Source organism: Macaca fascicularis, chromosome X (assembly GCF_037993035.2).
Source record: "Macaca fascicularis isolate 582-1 chromosome X, T2T-MFA8v1.1".
Classification (NCBI taxonomy): Eukaryota; Metazoa; Chordata; class Mammalia; order Primates; family Cercopithecidae; genus Macaca; species Macaca fascicularis.
Genome location: NC_088395.1, coordinates 27,800,827 through 27,818,988, shown reverse-complemented (window position 1 = coordinate 27,818,988; position 18,162 = coordinate 27,800,827). Strand labels below are relative to the sequence as shown.

At 49.6% G+C, this 18,162-nt stretch overlaps 1 protein-coding gene across 1 annotated transcript; it reads right to left on the bottom strand.

The window, feature by feature from the left end:
• Window positions 1-14,168: 14,168 nt before the first annotated feature.
• On the bottom strand, window positions 14,169-15,942 carry MAGEB10 (MAGE family member B10). The gene has a single exon (XM_015443306.4). It carries the CDS (start codon window positions 15,891-15,893, stop codon window positions 14,850-14,852), a length of 1,044 nt encoding a protein of 347 aa, XP_015298792.1. The 5' UTR covers window positions 15,894-15,942; the 3' UTR covers window positions 14,169-14,849.
• Window positions 15,943-18,162: the final 2,220 nt, after the last annotated feature.

Below are 18,162 nucleotides of genomic sequence, written 5' to 3'. Positions count from 1 at the left end.
CGCTAAAAACTCTAGGACTTTCATCTTGGTGGTTTCTACATGAGCTCGTGGACCCCATAGAAACTGATAGCGTGGAGGATCACTGTTGGGCACTTGCTGATACTGCAGGTAATTTTCTCTCACAAAATCTTGAGTGATGATCTTCTTGGGCTCCCCAAAAATGAAGTGCCTCCTCCCCTCATATAACCCCATCACATTCAATACTTGCCAGATTTGTTCCTCAGTGGCACAATTACCATTTGTGAAGATCACACCCAGGATAGTCATCAGCAGGCCCGTCCGGGGCACACGTCTGTCATCACTCAACTTTGCATCATAGGTTGGTACCAGTTTGTTGATGAGGAAATAGATGTGCCTATCTGGATCCACTTCCTTCAAGTCAAGTCCAAAGACCATCTCCAGGTGATCTGAAACTTTCCGTAGGATCTCACTGAAGTATCTCCTGGGAATTTGGACTATATCCCTCAGCATAGCTGCCTTTATAATAAGCTCTTTCATTTGATACTTGTACAGAAGGTAATGCACCAAAATAAACACCTTCTCATCTACAGGGCTTCTGGTCATGTGCTCATTGGCAGCCAGGGCCTGTGAGGATCTTGGCCTTTCCTCCGTTTGGTTGTTGATGCTTTCATTAGATCTTAAATATGAAACAGCTGCAGCAGTAGTAGTGGTGGATGTGGCTCTCTGAGGCCCATGGGGATTGCTGGTTGTCTTGGGAGCAGTTGAGCTCTGGATGGCACTACTGAAATGAGCAGAGGAAGAGGAGGAAAATTCTATTCCCACTCTTGCAGTGGCTTGAGCATCCATCAGAGGCTCTGGCTCTTCTCGAGCCTGACGGCGTTTCTCACGGGCACGAAGCTTACTCTTTTGACCCCGAGGCATGATGACTTTAGACACAGTAGACACAAGTGAGCTCTGTGACCTAGAGGAAAGAGGATGAGATGGTTGGGTCACTTCAACTGGGAGACACCTCCGTGACTTTATTGAAGGCCGCCTCAGCAGTTTTCCTTGAAGTCACTGCTCTAGGAATCCCATAATGCTCCTATTCCCTGATCTGCTTGTTCCCTAGGAACCCTGTGGAATTAACTAAGGTATGACTTAGGTTGTCACTACTTGCCAGATATGCCTGGGACCTACTGGGATTTAGAGAACTGGCTCTGTTCTGGGGCAGGAGGTCTTTCTCTCAGTTCACATTAAGGATCATTATCTCACTTCTGTTATGACCTGGGGTCCCTCTGATCTACTACTTTGATGCTGACCCCTCACTTCTGTGATCCCAGAAGGTGAATTCAGGGAAACCTCATCTGACCACACCTGCCTGGAGACACAGAGACAGATGAAAGCACAGGCCAAGCTCTGTGGGATTCTCTATCCTGGGGTAATTAGTGTTCTCAGTCCTCACTTAGTGATTTCACCTTTGCTTTTGCTAAGGCCTGGGACTCCTCCCTCTGCTGACCTTAGAGTGATCTCCTCTGGGCAAAGCCTTCATATCCTTGAAAGCCCTAATGAGAATATTTGGCAGACCACAGCCTAATATATCTGCTCCAGGTTCACTCAGGTGTGAAGGTCTGAATAGGGCTCTGTGACCCCCTACTGTTCCGGGGTGGGTAGTCCTTTCAGTCCTTACTTAGTGTCCACACACAGACTTCTAGAAGACTATGGGTCTCTTCCCTCTAATGCCACCAAACTGCCCCTCTCAGACTAAAGACCTCATCTCCCTGATCACCCTCCCACCTAGCCCCTCACAAGTATAATGTGAGGGAGGGCCTTGCCCAAAGCCTCTCTGGGCTGACAGCAGGGGTGGGGCTTTGTGAAGTTCCCTTTGTTAGGGGTGGGTGGTTCCCCGAGACCTCACTCAGTATTCTCACTTTAACCCCTAACAGGGTCTGGGAATCATCCTGCTACTGACTGGACATCACTCTGCTCCCATTCCAAGGCATTCACTTCCCTGAGACACCAGAGGCAGAAGTCAGGGTTCCTTGCATCAATCCACCTTCATTCACCTTAGCTTTTCAGGACTGAGAGTATGACAAGGGCTCTGTGAGACCCCTCTGTGCTCAGGGCTTCGGAGGTCCGCTCAGACCTCATTCAGGGTCTTCCCCTTCACTCCTATTAGAGCCTGGGAACTCGCCCTCTGCTGGTCTGAAGCCCGCATCCTGGTCCAATACCCTCACTGGCTCAGTCTCCTCGGGCGGGGGGGGGGGCATTTAGAAGGTACTCAGAGGTCGCTACATCCCACAATTCCTGTCTTTGCTCTATCAGAGCTGAAAGCAGGGGAATAACTCTCTGGGAGCCCCTCTAGTCTGGGGTGGGTGGTCCCCTCACACCTAACACCGGGTCTTTACCTTAATTCTAGACAGGGTTCAAAGCTCCTACCTCGACTGATATGAGTGATGCCACCCGCCCTTACCCCAACACGTCCCTCAAACACCGCAGGAGAAAGTCCGTGTGCCTCAGGTCCTTCCGCCCCCATCTGGGGCCTTCCCAAGGTTGACCGCAAGGGCTGGACTCTGCAAAGCCCCTCTGTTCTGAAAACCGGGCGGAAGAGGGGGACTCCCTTTATTCCCGTTCTTTCAGGGTCTTTGCCTTTACTCCTGCTAGGGCCTGGGAACTCTCCCTCTGCTGGTCTGAAACCCACCCTTTAGTCCAATACCCTCACTCGCCCAGTCTCCTCAGTCCGATACCCTTACCCGCCCAGTCTCCTCAGTCCGATACCCTCACCCGCCCAGTCGCCTCAGTCAGACAGCCTCACCCGCCCAGTCTCCTCAGTACTATACCCTCACCCGCCCAGTCTCCTCAGTCAGACACGCTCACGCGTCCAGTCTCCTCAGTCCGACATCCTCACCCGCCCAGTCTCCTCAGTCAGACACCCTCACCCGCCCAGTCTCCTCAGTCCGACACCCTCACCCGCCCAGTCTCCTCAGTCAGACACGCTCACCCGTCGAGTCTCCTCACTCCGATACCCTCACCCGCCCAGTCTCCTCAGTCAGACACCCTCACGCGTCCAGTCTCCTCAGTCCGATACCCTCATGCGTCCAGTCTCCTCAGTCCGATACCCTCACCCGCCCAGTCTCCTCAGTCCGATACCCTCACCCGCCCGGTCTCCTCAGTCAAGACACTCTCACCCGCCCAGTCTCCTCAGTCACACACCCTCACCCGTCCAGTCTCCTCAGTCAGACACTCTCACCCGCCCAGTCTCCTCAGTCCGATACCCTCACCCGCCCAGTCTCCTCAGTCCGATACCCTCACCCGTCCAGTCTCATCAGCCAGACACCCTCACCCGTCCAGTCTCCTCAGTCGGACACCCTCACCCGCCCAGTCTCCTCAGTGCGATACCCTCACCCGCCCAGTCTCCTCAGACCAATACCCTCACCCACCCAGTCTCCTCAGTCCGATACCCTCACCCGTCCAGTCTCCTCAGTCAGACACGCTCCCGCGTCCAGTCTCCTCAGTCCGACATCCTCACCCGCCCAGTCTCCTCAGTCAGTCAACCTCACCTGTCCAGTCTCCTCAGTCCGACACCCTCACCTGCCCAGTCTCCTCAGTCCGATATCCTTACCCGCCCAGTCTCCTCAGTCTGACACCCTCACCCGCCCAGTCTCCTCAGTCCGATACCCTCACCCGCCCAGTCTCCTCAGTCCGATACCCTCACCCGCCCAGTCTCCTCAGTCCCATACCCTCACCCGCCCAGTCTCCTCAGTCCGACATCCTCACCCGCCCAGTCTCCTCAGTCAGACACCCACACCCGCCCAGTCTCTTCAGTCCGATACCCTCACCCGCCCAGTCTCCTCAGTCCGATACCCTCACCCGCCCAGTCTCCTCAGCCAGACGCCCTCACCCGCCCAGTCTCCTCAGTCTGATACCCTCAACCGACCCGTCTCCTCAGTCCGATACCCTCACCTGCCCAGTCTCCTCAGTCCCATACCCTCACCCGCCCAGTCTCCTCAGTCCCACACCCTCACCCGCCCAGTCTCCGTAGTCCGATACCCACACCCGTCTAGTCTCCTCAGTCAGACAGGCTCCCGCGTCCAGTCTCCTCAGTCCAACACCCTCACCCGCCCAGTCTCCTCAGTTCCACACCCTCACCCGCCTAGTCTACTCAGTCAGACACCCTCACCCGCCCAGTCTCCTCAGTCCGATACCCTCACCCGCCCAGTCTCCTCAGTCGGATACCCTCACCCGCCCAGTCTCCTCAGTCCGACATCCTCACGCGCCCAGTCTCCTCAGTCAGACATCCTCACCCGCACAGTCTCCTCAGACACCCACACCCGCCCAGTCACCTCAGTCAGACACGCTCACGCGTCCAGTCTCCTCAGTCCGACATCCTCACCCGCCCAGTCTCCTCAGTCCGATACCCTCACCCGCCCAGTCTCCTCAGTCCGATACCCTCACCCGCCCAGTCTCCTCAGTCCGACATCCTCACCCGCCCAGTCTTCTCAGTCCCATACCCTCACCCGTCCAGTCTCCTCAGTCAGACACTCTCACCCGCCCAGTCTCCTCAGTCCGATACCCTCACCCGCCCAGTCTCCTCAGTTAGACACTCTCACCCGCCCAGTCTCCTCAGTCCGATACCCTCACCCGCCCAGTCGCCTCAGTCCGATACCCTCACCCGCCCGGTCTCCTCAGTCAAGACACTCTCACCCGCCCAGTCTCCTCAGTCACATACCCTCACCCGCCCAGTCTCCTCAGTCAGACACCCACACCCGCCCAGTCTCTTCAGTCCGATACCCTCACCCGCCCAGTCTCCTCAGTCCGATACCCTCACCCGCCCAGTCTCCTCAGTCCAATACCCTCACCCGCCCAGTCTCCTCAGCCAGACGCCCTCACCCGCCCAGTCTCCTCAGTCCCATACCCTCACCTGCCCAGTCTCCTCAGTCCGACATCCTCACCCGCCCAGTCTCCTCAGTCCGATACCCTCACCCGCCCAGTCTCCTCAGTCCAATACCCTCACCCGCCCAGTCTCCTCAGCCAGACGCCCTCACCCGCCCAGTCTCCTCAGTCTGATACCCTCAACCGACCCGTCTCCTCAGTCCGATACCCTCACCTGCCCAGTCTCCTCAGTCCCATACCCTCACCCGCCCAGTCTCCTCAGTCCCACACACTCACCCGCCCAGTCTCCGTAGTCCGATACCCACACCCGTCCAGTCTCCTCAGTCAGACAGGCTCCCGCGTCCAGTCTCCTCAGTCCAACACCCTCACCCGCCCAGTCTCCTCAGTTCCGCACCCTCACCCGCCCAGTCTACTCAGTCAGACACCCTCACCCGCCCAGTCTCCTCAGTCCCATACCCTCACCCGCCCAGTCTCCTCAGTCCGATACCCTCAACCGACCAGTCTCCTCAGTCAGACACCCTCACCTGCCCAGTCTCCTCAGTCCGAAACCCTCACCCGCCCAGTCTCCTCAGTCAGACACTCTCACCCGCCCAGTCTCCTTAGTCCGATACCCTCACTCGTCCAGTCTCCTCAGTCAGACACGCTCCCGCGTCCAGTCTCCTCAGTCCCACACCCTCACCCGCCCAGTCTCCTCAGTCCCACACCCTCACCCGCCCAGTCTACTCAGTCAGACACCCTCACCCGCCCAGTCTCCTCAGTCCGATACCCTCACCCGCCCAGTCTCCTCAGTCCTATACCCTCAACCGCCCAGTCTCCTCAGTCAGACACCCTCACCTGCCCAGTCTCCTCAGTCCGATACCCTCACCCGCCCAGTCTCCTCAGTCAGACACGCTCACGCGTCCAGTCTCCTCAGTCAGACATCCTCACCCGCACAGTCTCCTCAGACACCCACACCCGCCCAGTCACCTCAGTCAGACACGCTCACGCGTCCAGTCTCCTCAGTCCGATACCCTCACCCGCCCAGTCTCCTCAGTCCGATACCCTCACCCGCCCAGTCTCCTCAGTCCGACATCCTCACCCGCCCAGTCTTCTCAGTCCCATACCCTCACCCGTCCAGTCTCCTCAGTCAGACACTCTCACCCGCCCAGTCTCCTCAGTCCGATACCCTCACCCGCCCAGTCTCCTCAGTTAGACACTCTCACCCGCCCAGTCTCCTCAGTCCGATACCCTCACCCGCCCAGTCGCCTCAGTCAGACACGCTCCCGCGTCCAGTCTCCTCAGTCGGACATCCCCACCCGCCCAGTCTCCTCAGTCAGACACCCTCACCCGCCCAGTCTCCTCAGTCCGATACCCTCACCCGCCCAGTCTCCTCAGTCCGATACCCTCACCCGCCCAGTCTCCTCAGTCCGATACCCTCACCCGCCCAGTCTCCTCAGTCCGATACCCTCACCCGCCCAGTCTCCTCAGTCAGACACCCTCACCCGCCCAGTCTCCTCAGTCCCACACCCTCACCCGCCCAGTCTCCTCAGTCCGATACCCTCACCCGCCCAGTCTCCTCAGTCAGACACGCTCAGGCGTCCAGTCTCCTCAGTCCGACATCCTCACCCGCCCAGTCTCCTCAGTCCGATACCCTCACCCGCCCAGTCTCCTCAGTCCGATACCCTCACCCGCCCAGTCTCCTCAGTCAGACACCCTCACCTGCCCAGTCTCCTCAGTCGGATACCCTCACCCGCCCAGTGTCCTCAGTCAGACATCCTCACCCGCCCAGTCTCCTCAGTCCCATACCCTCACCCGCCCAGTCTCCTCAGTCAGACAGCCTCACCCGCCCAGTCTCCTCAGTCCCATACCCTCACCCGCCCAGTCTCCTCAGTCAGACACCCTCACCCGCCCTGTCTCCTCAGTCCGATACCGTCACCTGCCCAGTCTCCTCAGTCAGACACCCTCACCCGCCCAGTCTCCTCAGTCCGATACCCTCACCCGTCCAGTCTCCTCAGTCCGATAACCTCACCCGCCCAGTCTCCTCACTCAGACACCCTCACCCGCCCAGTCTCCTCAGGGACTATTTAAAAGGTATTCGGGGGTCGCTACATCAGAGATTCCTGTCTGGGCTTTATCGGAGCTGAAAGCAGGGGCGGAATTCTGTCAGAGCCCCTTTAGTCTGGAGTGGGTGGTCCCCCACACCTAACTCAGGGTCCTTACTTAATTTCAGCCACGGTCTGGAACTCCTCCCTCAGGCGACTGGACACCAGCGCTCTCAGACAGACGCTTTCACTTCCTGCGACCCCACGGCCGGATATCGGGGTGCAAACACTTCCGGGAAAGATTATTTGGGGGTTTCCGGGGCTGGCACTGAGGCTAGGCCCTGTGGGATTGATAACTGTTTTGTGTTTCGCGGTTCACTTAGAACTCACATAGGGGCTTTTTAGTGACTCCAGGCCAGGTCACCTTCTGGTTACCAAGTTAACCAGCCTTAAAACCAGCGTCTTACTCACATCACCCTCGTTTCCAGAAGGCTAAGTGAAGGGGTTCCTGAGCCTCACAGCCATACCAGAGCCTCCCAGAACTGACAGCAGAAGCCAGCCACTGTGCTGTCAGTCTGTTTTCAGTGGGCAGTTTCCTCAGAAACATACACAGAATCCTCGCCGTTACTTCTGTTAGGTTTAGGATTCCTCCTTCTGCTGGCCTGGATCTGACACAGCGATCCACAGTTTTCACTTCACAGTTTTAGATTTTATTACATTTACTACAGATCAGAGACTTTTTTCTTTGTTTTGTTTTGTTTTGAGACGGAGTCTCGCTGTGTCGTCCAGGCTGGGCGCAGTGGCGTGATCTCGGCTCACCGCAACCTCCTCCTTCAGGGTTCAAGTGATTCTCCCGCCTCAGCCTCCCGAGTGGCTGGGATTACAGGCACGTGCCACCACGCCCGGTCAATTTTTGTATTTTTGTAGATATGGGGTTTCACCATGTTGGCCTAGCCAGTCTCGAGCTCCTGACCTCAGGTGATCCGCCCACCCTGGCTTCCCAAGGTGCTAGTATTACAGGTGTGAGTCACCTTGCCTGGCCCAGGTGATGACATTTTGAGAGTGGCTAGTACAGAAAGTATTTGTTTGTTTTCGATTTATTCAGGTTGGGGTAATTACAATAACAAAGAGATATCTTTGTGTCTCACATATACTTGTCACCCCCAGTCAATTTAACATCATTTACACTGCTTCTCCATTCACCCTGGAAATGTTTGCATAGCAGATCAGCCCCCTACACCACTTGGTATCTGGTGGGAAAAGGCCACCAAACACAGCTGAAGGATATATTTCTTCTGGTGTAAAAAGAAGGCAGGAAAAGTGAGAGGCAATCTGAGCTAGGGATAACATGTGGATCCTTTTTCAAGACATGTCCACATTCAACCTTTTACTTATAGAGGCAGTGAAGTCTCGGAGAACTCCCCCTCCAGTTTTTTTCCTTGCAGTGACACACTCTGTGCCACTACTTATTGGTACTACTCGCCCTGTTTTAACTGTCTAATCGCCAATCCCACCCACTTGTACAGCTTCCTATCCACTTGTAGCAGGGTTGAGAGCTGCCTTGATGACTGATAAGAGATTGTAGCTTCCCTTACAAGATACAATCTTTCTTATTCTCACTGGAAGGGGTGCACTGAACCACCATAGTAGTGAAGAGAGCTTTCCTAGAATCAATTAATATAATCACTGGGTGATGCAAGGGAGTAAGTCATACCCTGCCTGAGAAGTGGGAAGGGGAAAGTCTAATAGAGCATGCCTCTTGGCCTTTCATCCAATAGATCTGCCTACTCAGATCACCCTACAATTTCATGCTGGTAATGATTCAGAGATTGCCAAGCCTATTCATAAAAGTTGTCCAACACACCACCAGTTTCCTCACCTTCACTCCTTCTGGTCCCATTGCTATCCCATGCTGAACTCTGGATACAGATCCCAGACCACTCCCTACCCTGAGTTCTCTGGACTTAGTTTAGCTTGTGATCTCTCTCATGGGTTCTGAAAATTGTTCTAGTCCCCGGTTTTCTTGATGTTCTTCACTAACTGAGGTTTTTCTGTCAGGGCACATTTTCTGGACCCTGGTCATACTAACCAAGTTCTTTCTTCTCAAAGTGAAGACAAAAGTTTTCTTGACATATGAGAATTTTAAAGCAAATGCCCAGAGAAATCTCAGTGCTGAAGACATCACTACCGATGTCTCACTTTGGATGAGGGATTAAGTTCATTTTCTGTTCAACCTACTTAGAAAATGGAAATTAAAATTGAAATAGCAGTGAAACAATACAACTTGGCTAAACATTTATCCCAAGTTTAAAATTTATCAAATAAAATACCCATGAGAGTATACAACATTTTTGGAATGAAAGTTTAGTAGTATTCAAAAAATTGACAATCATCACATTCTTTACACTTTAACTGAATTTATACTTTTCTACGTCTTTCCTGTAATAAAATATCTACATTTACCCAAGAAGTCATGTTCAGTAATGTTTATTTCAATCTTATTAGTCATAGCAATAAATGGAAAACACCTTATACATCCATCAGTAGAAGAATTGTTAATTATGATACATATGTCCTTTGAAATTCTTGGTAGTAGCTTAAACAGTGAGGTGGATCTATACGTGCTCTCATGGAAAGTTCCTGCATCCATTTTATTTAGTGACAAATGCAACAGGTACAACAAAATGTACATCAGTATATATATATATGTTAAAAGTTCACAATATATTTTCCTACCACATGTATGTAAGAAAAAAGCCTAGAATATACATAAAAATAAAAGAGTCAAGGTTTTTAATGGTGGTTACTTCTGGTAGGGAATAGACTTTGGAGGAACAGAGTAAGGGAGCAGAATTGTGATTTATCCATAGTGTTAGAATTTTCTTAACCATCAAGAATATTTGAGTAATTAATATATTTGAGTAAAACTAACAACAGAAATAGGAGCTGTGCAATATTCTAATAGTCACTGCTAGTGGATGTAATGGAAGAAGCCTGAAATTCTAAAGTCTTAGCACAACAAAAGTTAATTTTCACACCCATAAAATCTGATGTGAGTTAACAGGGGGTCTTCACTGTCAGAGGACCCAGGAATCCAGGCTACTTCCATCATGTGGCACCACATCTCATCATGAGAGCTCCACGTTTGCTGCTGAATAGAACTGACATACCGACTCTCAAATGCCTTGGCCTGAAAATGACAAGCATAGCTTCTGTTTATATTTCAGTGGCCCTTTCTAACAACAAATGGACTGGGGAATACAGTCTCCCCATGTGCCCAGGAAGGACAGCAAAACAAGTGGATGGAAACTTGGAGTCTCTCCCACAATCTATTACCTATTAGATGCTCAATAAAAAGCAAATACGAAACTTTGTTTTGACAACAACCTCTATTCTTGGAAAAGTTTCTAAGAAGGCCAAAACTGCCTTGCAATTTGGGAAATTTTTCTAGTGTGTACCATGTGACAGTCATTTTCAAATGTAGGATCACACCAATTTTCTAAAGAGCCATGAAAATCTCAGCAAGGATGATCCTTTGTCTCTCATCACTAAATAGTACCTTTCTCTACTGACCTTTGCAATAATCTCAAAATATGGAGGATGTTATTCTTCCTTTTAGTTCATGGTCTAAATAATACCTTGGGAGTCTCTGCTACCACCTGATTAACACACCTAAACACTTGTGCAGTGTGTCTTTACACACACTGAAAAGTAGGATTTTCCCCTGGGGCAGATAGAAACAAAAGTCAGGAGAATTATGGTGAATTAATTTTATTCTTTTCTTATCAAAGCACTGCCAAAGACACATTGTCTACATTAATAGTAGGCTGAATAATTGCTCCACAAAGATGGTTATACCCTTATCCTTGAAAAATGAATGTGCTTTGTTATATGACCAAAGGCACTTTGCAGAAGCATTAAGGTTATGCAACTGAACTTAAAATAAAAATATTACACTAGGTTATTCAGGTAAGTCTGATATCATGACATGAGAATTCACAAGCAGAGAACTTTCTCTGGCTGGAGGCAGAAGAGAGATGCAGCAGAGGGGAAGTTAGAGAGATTACAAGTGTGAGAAGAATTCAACCTACAAGTGTTGACTCAAAATGTATGAGCCCACATTCAAGGACTGGAGAGAGGCCTGCCAGCTCCAGCTGATGGTCAGCTAGGAAACAGGACCTCAATCTTATTACCACAAAGAACTGGATTCTGTCAACAACCTGAATGAGTTCAGAAGAAGAACCTTCTCAGAGTCTCATAAGAAGACTGCCAGCTGAAAGCTTGATTTGAACCTTGTGAAAATTTGAGTACAGAATCTAGCAGAACCATTCCATCCTTCACACGTACAGAAACGCAGACAATAAACCCTACAAAGATAATAAACGTGTGCTGTTGTAAACCACTACATTTGTGGTAATCTGTTACAGCTACCATAGAAAACTATTACAACTTTCTGGAAAGACTACAGAATTTATAAGAATTCACTCTCTTCAGATGGTTGCTACACAGTTATTTCCTTGGTCTTTCTTCACTGAACACCTAGGAGGGAAGCTTTGAGTTTTGGCGCTTAGTTGAGCTCATTCATCAGTGTATAGATTCAGTAGCAACATTCAAAAAGTCACCAGATTAAAACCTCTTCTTTTTCTAATCTCACCTGCTTTCTAAAACCTCTTCTCTACTTCAGGATTATATCTCTGCTTCAGGATAAAGTATCAGTTGATTCTATCCCAAATCAAACTCTCCTCACCAGCAGATTTGAAAGCACTTTGAGTGTGGTGGAGGCACCCAGGGATGAATAGGTGTCTAAGCTTCACTATTTGAAGTGAACAATTACATAGAATGGGCTGTTGCTGTTAGGGGGAATTCAAGGTGAGGGGTGGGGTTTCTAGGGAGTTGGAAGTCTCTATGTCCAGGAGAAGGCAGGCAAGTCTGGGCTGTCTATTCCTCTGGAGCAAGTGCAGGCTCCAGAGAAGGACACAGTAAAGCTGGCCAGCAGATCAGTTCCAGTTCAGACAGAAGGGCACAGTGGGGAAGATCCAGGGGAAGGGCACGGTAATGTGGGAAAGTGCTGGACTGAACCCATGTGAAGGGACCAGGGCAGAGTCAGCTCCGGAACAATCTGGGCTAAAGGTGGGAGGACTCCAGGCCAATGAACCCCACAGACAGTCCCAGATTGTGTCTCATTCTCATTCTGCCTTCCATTTTAGGGCCTGCTTTTAGTGCTTTGGCGACAGGGTCTTTCTTTTCTTTGTCTGAGAGACATTGTGGAGTAGTGAGAAGTGAAATGAATTAATAGCCCTAAGATCTGCTTCAGGCTGAGAGGAGTGGAATAGTGTGGGCTGTAGAGGAATTCAGACTAGGAGGTCTCAACTCAGCCTTGTCACTTATATGTGAACTCGAAAATTCTATGAGCCTCAAGTTCTTTGTGAAGTGGGCTTGATGAAGTCATTTTGTTCTTTGGCTAGCATATACCTTGTGAAGTCTGACTTTTAGAATGTAAGTTATTTGTGTAGGGCAGCTGGCACAGTGTTAGTGTGTGCTGGGTTTTTGATAACTAACAGTTGTTTCTATTATGTTTTAGATTGCTAACACTACCAACCTTCCCCTCTTGGAAATTTTTAATTTATTTTTCATCCTGGAGATGTTAATATGCAGCCCTCTAGGACATGGAAAACCAAAGCAATCAAAATGCTTCTTACCAAGAGAACGTTACTTACTTGATAAGAAACTTTTTGAGGATATACATTTTTTATATTGTGTGTTGGGAGAATCTTCCCCAGCTAGATGCAGCTCAACTAGATGCTCCTAGAAAATGTGTCAAGGACTTCCTCATTCACTCCCATCAAAACACCTATCCCTTGCTTTGAGTTTGCCAAATTACACTCAAGATAACCTAGTCTAAACACCCTATTAATGGAATGGACTCTGCCATGATATGAATGTGTCTCCCAAAAAGGCAACTGTTAGACACTTAATCCCCAATCCAATAGTATCGTGAGGTAGGGCCTGATGAGAAGTAATCAGGCCGTGAGAGATCTGCCCTTATAAATGGATTAATACCTTTATCACAAGAGTGGGTTTGTTTCGAAAAGTATGTTTGGTCCCTTTTTCTCTCGCTTTCCCTTTCTTACTACCTCACTTTCTGCCATGGGATGGCCCAGCAAGACATCCCTCCCTTGATGCCACCAAATGCCTTGATCTTGGAACTTCCCAGCCTCCACTACTGTGAAAAAAATTCTTTTCCTTAAAAGTAACCCAGTCTCTGGCATTCTATTATAGCAACACAAAATAAAATAACACAGGCTCTGTCTTTCCAAGGCCAGAGCAAAGAGTGCCAGTAAAGTGGCTTCTGAGCATCCCATGTTAAGACAGTATTTTTCTCAGAAACTTGCTGGAGATGATGTGCATAGAACACGTGGTTTGTGGTCAATTGCACTGGAGTTAGGAGAGCACAGGAAACCTTTCATTCCTGCCCCAGGTGAAGATTTCTTTCTGGTTTATCCATGAGCCCAAGCAACTGCTATAATTACTTGTCCATTCCAGACCTTAAGTCTTTCAACCCTGAACATGTCTTCAGAGAGGATGGCCACTGCTCACCACTCTCAGAGCCTCATCTTACCAACCAAGCACAGTGGCTCACACCTGTAATCCCAGCACTTTGGGAGGCAGAGGCAGGCAGATTGCTTGAGTCCAGGAGTTGGAGAACAGCCTGGGCCACATGGCAAAACCCTATCTCTACTAAAAATGTAAAAAAATTAACCAGGCACAATGGCGTGCACGTGTAGTCTCAGCTACTCTGGAGGCTGAGGTAGGAGAATCACCTGAGCCTAGGAAGTTGAGGCTGTAGTGAGTTGTGATCCCATCACTGCACTTCAGCCTGGGTGACAAGAGTGAGGAGAAAAAAAAAAAAAACACCTCCAATCCCACTTGCCTTAAGATATTTACATTTGATGCTCTCATCTAGACAACCCTCCCCCTACATTCTCACTTTCTTTGACTTGTCCTTTAGGTCTTAGTAGGTATCTCACCATATTCCTTATGTAATATCTACCCCTAGATTCTAAAATCCAGTGGGCACAGGTAGATCTTCCTTATCCTGACATCCTAGCACAAGGCCTTCCAAAGAGCAGATGCTCAATTAATGTTTGAGGAATAAATGAACCAGTGGGCAAAAGGCCTAATTTATTACAATGTAATTATATATTCTTGAATAATGTAAGCATATCCTGGCATATATATCTTAATTTTACATAACAACAGAATAAAAGTCAATAGGGAATGTAATAATTAGCCATCTTTTACTCTTTTCTCTATTTCTTTTCTTTTTTTTTTGAGATGGAGTCTCACTCTGTCACCCAGGCTGGAGTGCAGTGGCGTGATCTCAGCTCACTGCAAGCTCCGCCTCCCGGGTTCACGTCATTTTCCTGCCTCAGCCTCCTGAGTAGATGGGACTACAGGAGCCCGCCACCACGCCTGGCTAATTTTTTGTATTTTTAGTAGAGACGGGGTTTCACTGTGTTAGCCAAGATGGTCTCGATCTCCTGACCTCGTGATCTGCCTGCCTCGGCTTCCCAAAGTGCTGGGATTACAGGTGTGAGCCACTGCACCTGGCCCTCCTTTCTCTATTTCTTGATCCCATTTATTAAACTCCTAAATTATTTCACATTGAATTAGGAAATGCCCAATTTACTACCATGCTATCATGTTTCGATCACTAAATAAATGGAGAGTTTCCCAATTTGATTTATAAAGCAATACATCGCTTACTCTTAATCTCACATACAGCAAAATTTGAGCAATGTCATTCACAAACTTAGATAATGAAGCTACTTTAACCATCTATTAAAGGAACATCATCTTTAAAAAATTCCAAGTCATCACATAGAACATTAACACAAACATGTTATTCACCTTGTTGTCTCCAGTCCCACCCTGACCTCCCACAGCTCAGAATGTGGATTTCTTTTCAAACACAAAGTGAAGAATCTGCCTCAGACTTTACTGCAGTTGGGAGGAGTTGCTGGACTTAACCTTGGAACGTGCACCGGCCGTGGCACTAATGCGAGCCTTGGCTGCAACTCTGGCTCTGGCTCTCTCTTCCTCATCTTGCAAAGCCTCTGTATACCAGGTTGAGAATTCACTGGGAACTGTATTATTTACCTTGGCCAAAAACTCAAGAACTTTCATCTTGCTGGTTTCGGCATGGGCTCTTGGGCCCCATAGGAATTGATAGCGTGGAGGATCACTGTTGGGCACTTGCTGGTACTCCAGGTAATTTTCTTTCACCAAATCTTTGGTAAGGAGCTTCCTGGGCTCCCCAAAAATGAAGTGCTCAATTCCATCATATAACCCCATCATATTAAACACTTTCCAGATTTCCTCCTCAGCAGCACAATTACCCTTTGTGAAGATAATACCCAGGACAGTCATCAGCAGGCCAGTCTTGGGCACGCTTGTTTCATCACTCAGCCTTGCATCACAGTCTAGATCTAGTTTGTTGATCAGGACATAGATGTGCTTATTAGGCTCCACTTCCTTCAGGTCAAGACCAAAGATCAGCTCTAGGTGCTCAGAAGCTCTCCTCAGGATTACGGGGAACTGGCTCTTGCACATGTGGGTCACATTTCTCAGCATATCTGCCTTTGTAATGGGCTCTTTCATTTGGTACTTGTACAGCAAGTAATGCACCAACATAATTACTTTCTCACCTAGAGGGCCTCTGGGAAAGTTATCAGTGGCTGCTAGATCTTGTGTGCATCTTGGCCTTTCTTCCATTTGGTCGTTGACTCCTTCGGTATGTCTTGTGTGTGAAGCAGCTGTAGCAGATGTGCTGATGGATAGGGCTTCCCAAAGTCCATGGGGATTGTTGGCTGTCCCATCAAGTGAACTCTGGGAAACATCCTTCAAACAAGAAGAAGGGGAGGGGGGGTATTCTTCCTCCTCTTCTAAAATGGCCAGAGCATCTATCAAATCTTCCAGCCCTCCTCGGGCCTGACGGCGTTTTTCCCTGGCACGGAGTTTACTCTTCTGACCTCGAGGCATGATGACTCCGTTCAGGTGCAGCAGCCAAAAGGGCAGGTGATCCCGTGACCTGAAGGAGAGAAGATAAAATGGGGTGTGCCCATTCAGCAGAGAGATACAATTTTAGCTTTACTGATGGCCACCTCTGCAAGTTTTCTTGGTGCATTACTCAAGGAAAAACAAGGCCCCTATTCTTTGATTTCCCTGCCCCCTGAGTACTCTGTGAAATAACTAGGGTGTGTTTTAGGTTGCCACTTGCCAGACCTGCCTGGGGCTTACTGGGTGATGACAGCCAGGCCTGGCAGGTCCAGGCTTTGTGGAGGCCCCTTTGTTCTTGGGTAGGGACTCTTTTCTCAGTTCACATTCAGAACTGTCCTCTTGATTTCTGGTAGGTTCTGGGATCCCTCTACTTGACTGACCCCTCATTTCAGTCCCCTCATTTCCCTGCTACCCTGGTGGAGAAACTGAAAGAGAAACTCATCTGATCACACCTGCCTGAGGACATCTAGGATGACTACAACAGAAAAACTCTGAGGGACCTTCTGTATTCTGGGATCCTTAGTGTTCTCATTCTTCACTCAGGGTTTTCACCTTGGCTTCTACTAGGGTCTGGGACTTCACCCTGTGATGACCTGGACCTATCCCCTCAGAGCAAGGCCCTCAGATCTCTGAGTTACGAAAGGATAAAGTCAGCCTAACATATCTACCCCACAGTCCCTCAGGGTTGACAGCACAGATGGAACTCTGTGCTGTCCCCTTTTGATCTGGGGTGGATGGCTCCCTCAGAACTCTGGATTCTTTTTAGTCTTCTTAGGGCTTGGGACTCCTCCTCTGCTGACCAGAAGCTGGCACTCTGGTCCAGTGCCCTCCTCTCCCTGAGTTCTCACCAGAATTCAGAAGGTGCTTCATCAGGCCCTGTCCTGGACCTGTCATGAATCCATGGGGCCCCAGTCTTTTGGAGTGGAAGTCCCCCTCAAACTTCACTCAAGATCTTTGTATCCCCTTTTGGCAAGGCCTGGAAATAGCTCCTCTGACAACCTAAACCTCTTTACTTCTTTGAGAAAGCAGTAATGGAATTCAGAAAGTGTCACAATAGCCACTCCTACCTGGGGCCTCCCTGGGCTGAGAGCAGGGGCAGACTCTGTTATGAACCCCTCTCTTTTGTGGTGGGTGGTTCCTTCTGATCTCACTCAGTTTCCTCACCTTTACTTCTGTTGGGGCCTGGGACTCTTCCATCTGCTGGCCTGAGGCCATAACCTTGGTCCAATGCTGTCCTCTCCTTGAATTTCCAAAGAGGGAATTCAGAGGGTGCTATATAAGAGGTTTTTGCCCAAGGTTGGCTACCACTAACAGCAAGAGCATGGCTATTACCCTTACACCTCACAAAGGGTTTTTATCTTAACTCCTAGGAGGGCCTGGGACTCCTCCTTCTGCTGATTTAACACCTCCCTCTGGCACCAGTTTTTTAACTTCCCTAAAACTCCAGAGGTGGAACTCAGAGAATGTTATATCTGGCCACTCCATTCATGGGCTTCTCAGGCCTGACAGCAGGAGCCTAGATGTTGTGGGGCCCTTCTGATCTGGTGTGAATAGTTGCCTCAAATATTAGGGTCTTCACCATCACTGTTGGAAGGTCTGGAACCCTGCTCTCTACTGGTCTGATGCCAAAGCGTGGTTCAATGCTGTCACCTCCCAGGATCCTGGGAATTCAAAGGGCACTACATCAGAGGATCCCTGTCCAGGGCCTCCCAGGGCTTATACAGGGCTGGGATTCTGTTGGCCCTTCTCTCTTCTGGTATAAATAGTGTCCTCAGATCTCACTTAAGGTTGTTAACTCCTGACAGGACCTGGAAATCTCTGGAACTCTCTTTTCTGCTGATTTGAGGCTACCCTGCTCAGACTAATGCCTTCATTCTTCTGAGAAGTTAGAGTCAGAAGTTGGGGAAGCCAATTCTAGCCACCCCCATATGGGACCTAGTGCTGAGAGCAGGGGTGCAGCTCTTAGAAGTAAGGGGGTGGCTTGTGTTTTGTGGGAATGGGGAATTCTGACAGAAGTTGCATAGTGGTCTTTCATTGACTCCGGGGGACGTATGACTCCTCCTCCTCCTGTTCTGAGTTATTCGGCTTTAAAAAAAAAGCCTCGTCCCCAACCACCTCACCCCACAGTCCTATATCCCTGGACTACAGAGGGTGAACTGAGGAGGCTTCTGGGCCTAACATCAAGGCATTGGCTTAGAAACATTAACAGCAGGGGTGGTCTCTGTGCTGAGCAGTCTGTTATGGAGTGGGT

Coding starts and splice junctions, on each gene's coding strand:
- MAGEB10 (XM_015443306.4), bottom strand. CDS start 15,893: ATGCCTCGAGGTCAGAAGAGTAAACTCCGTGCCAGGGAAAAACGCCGT.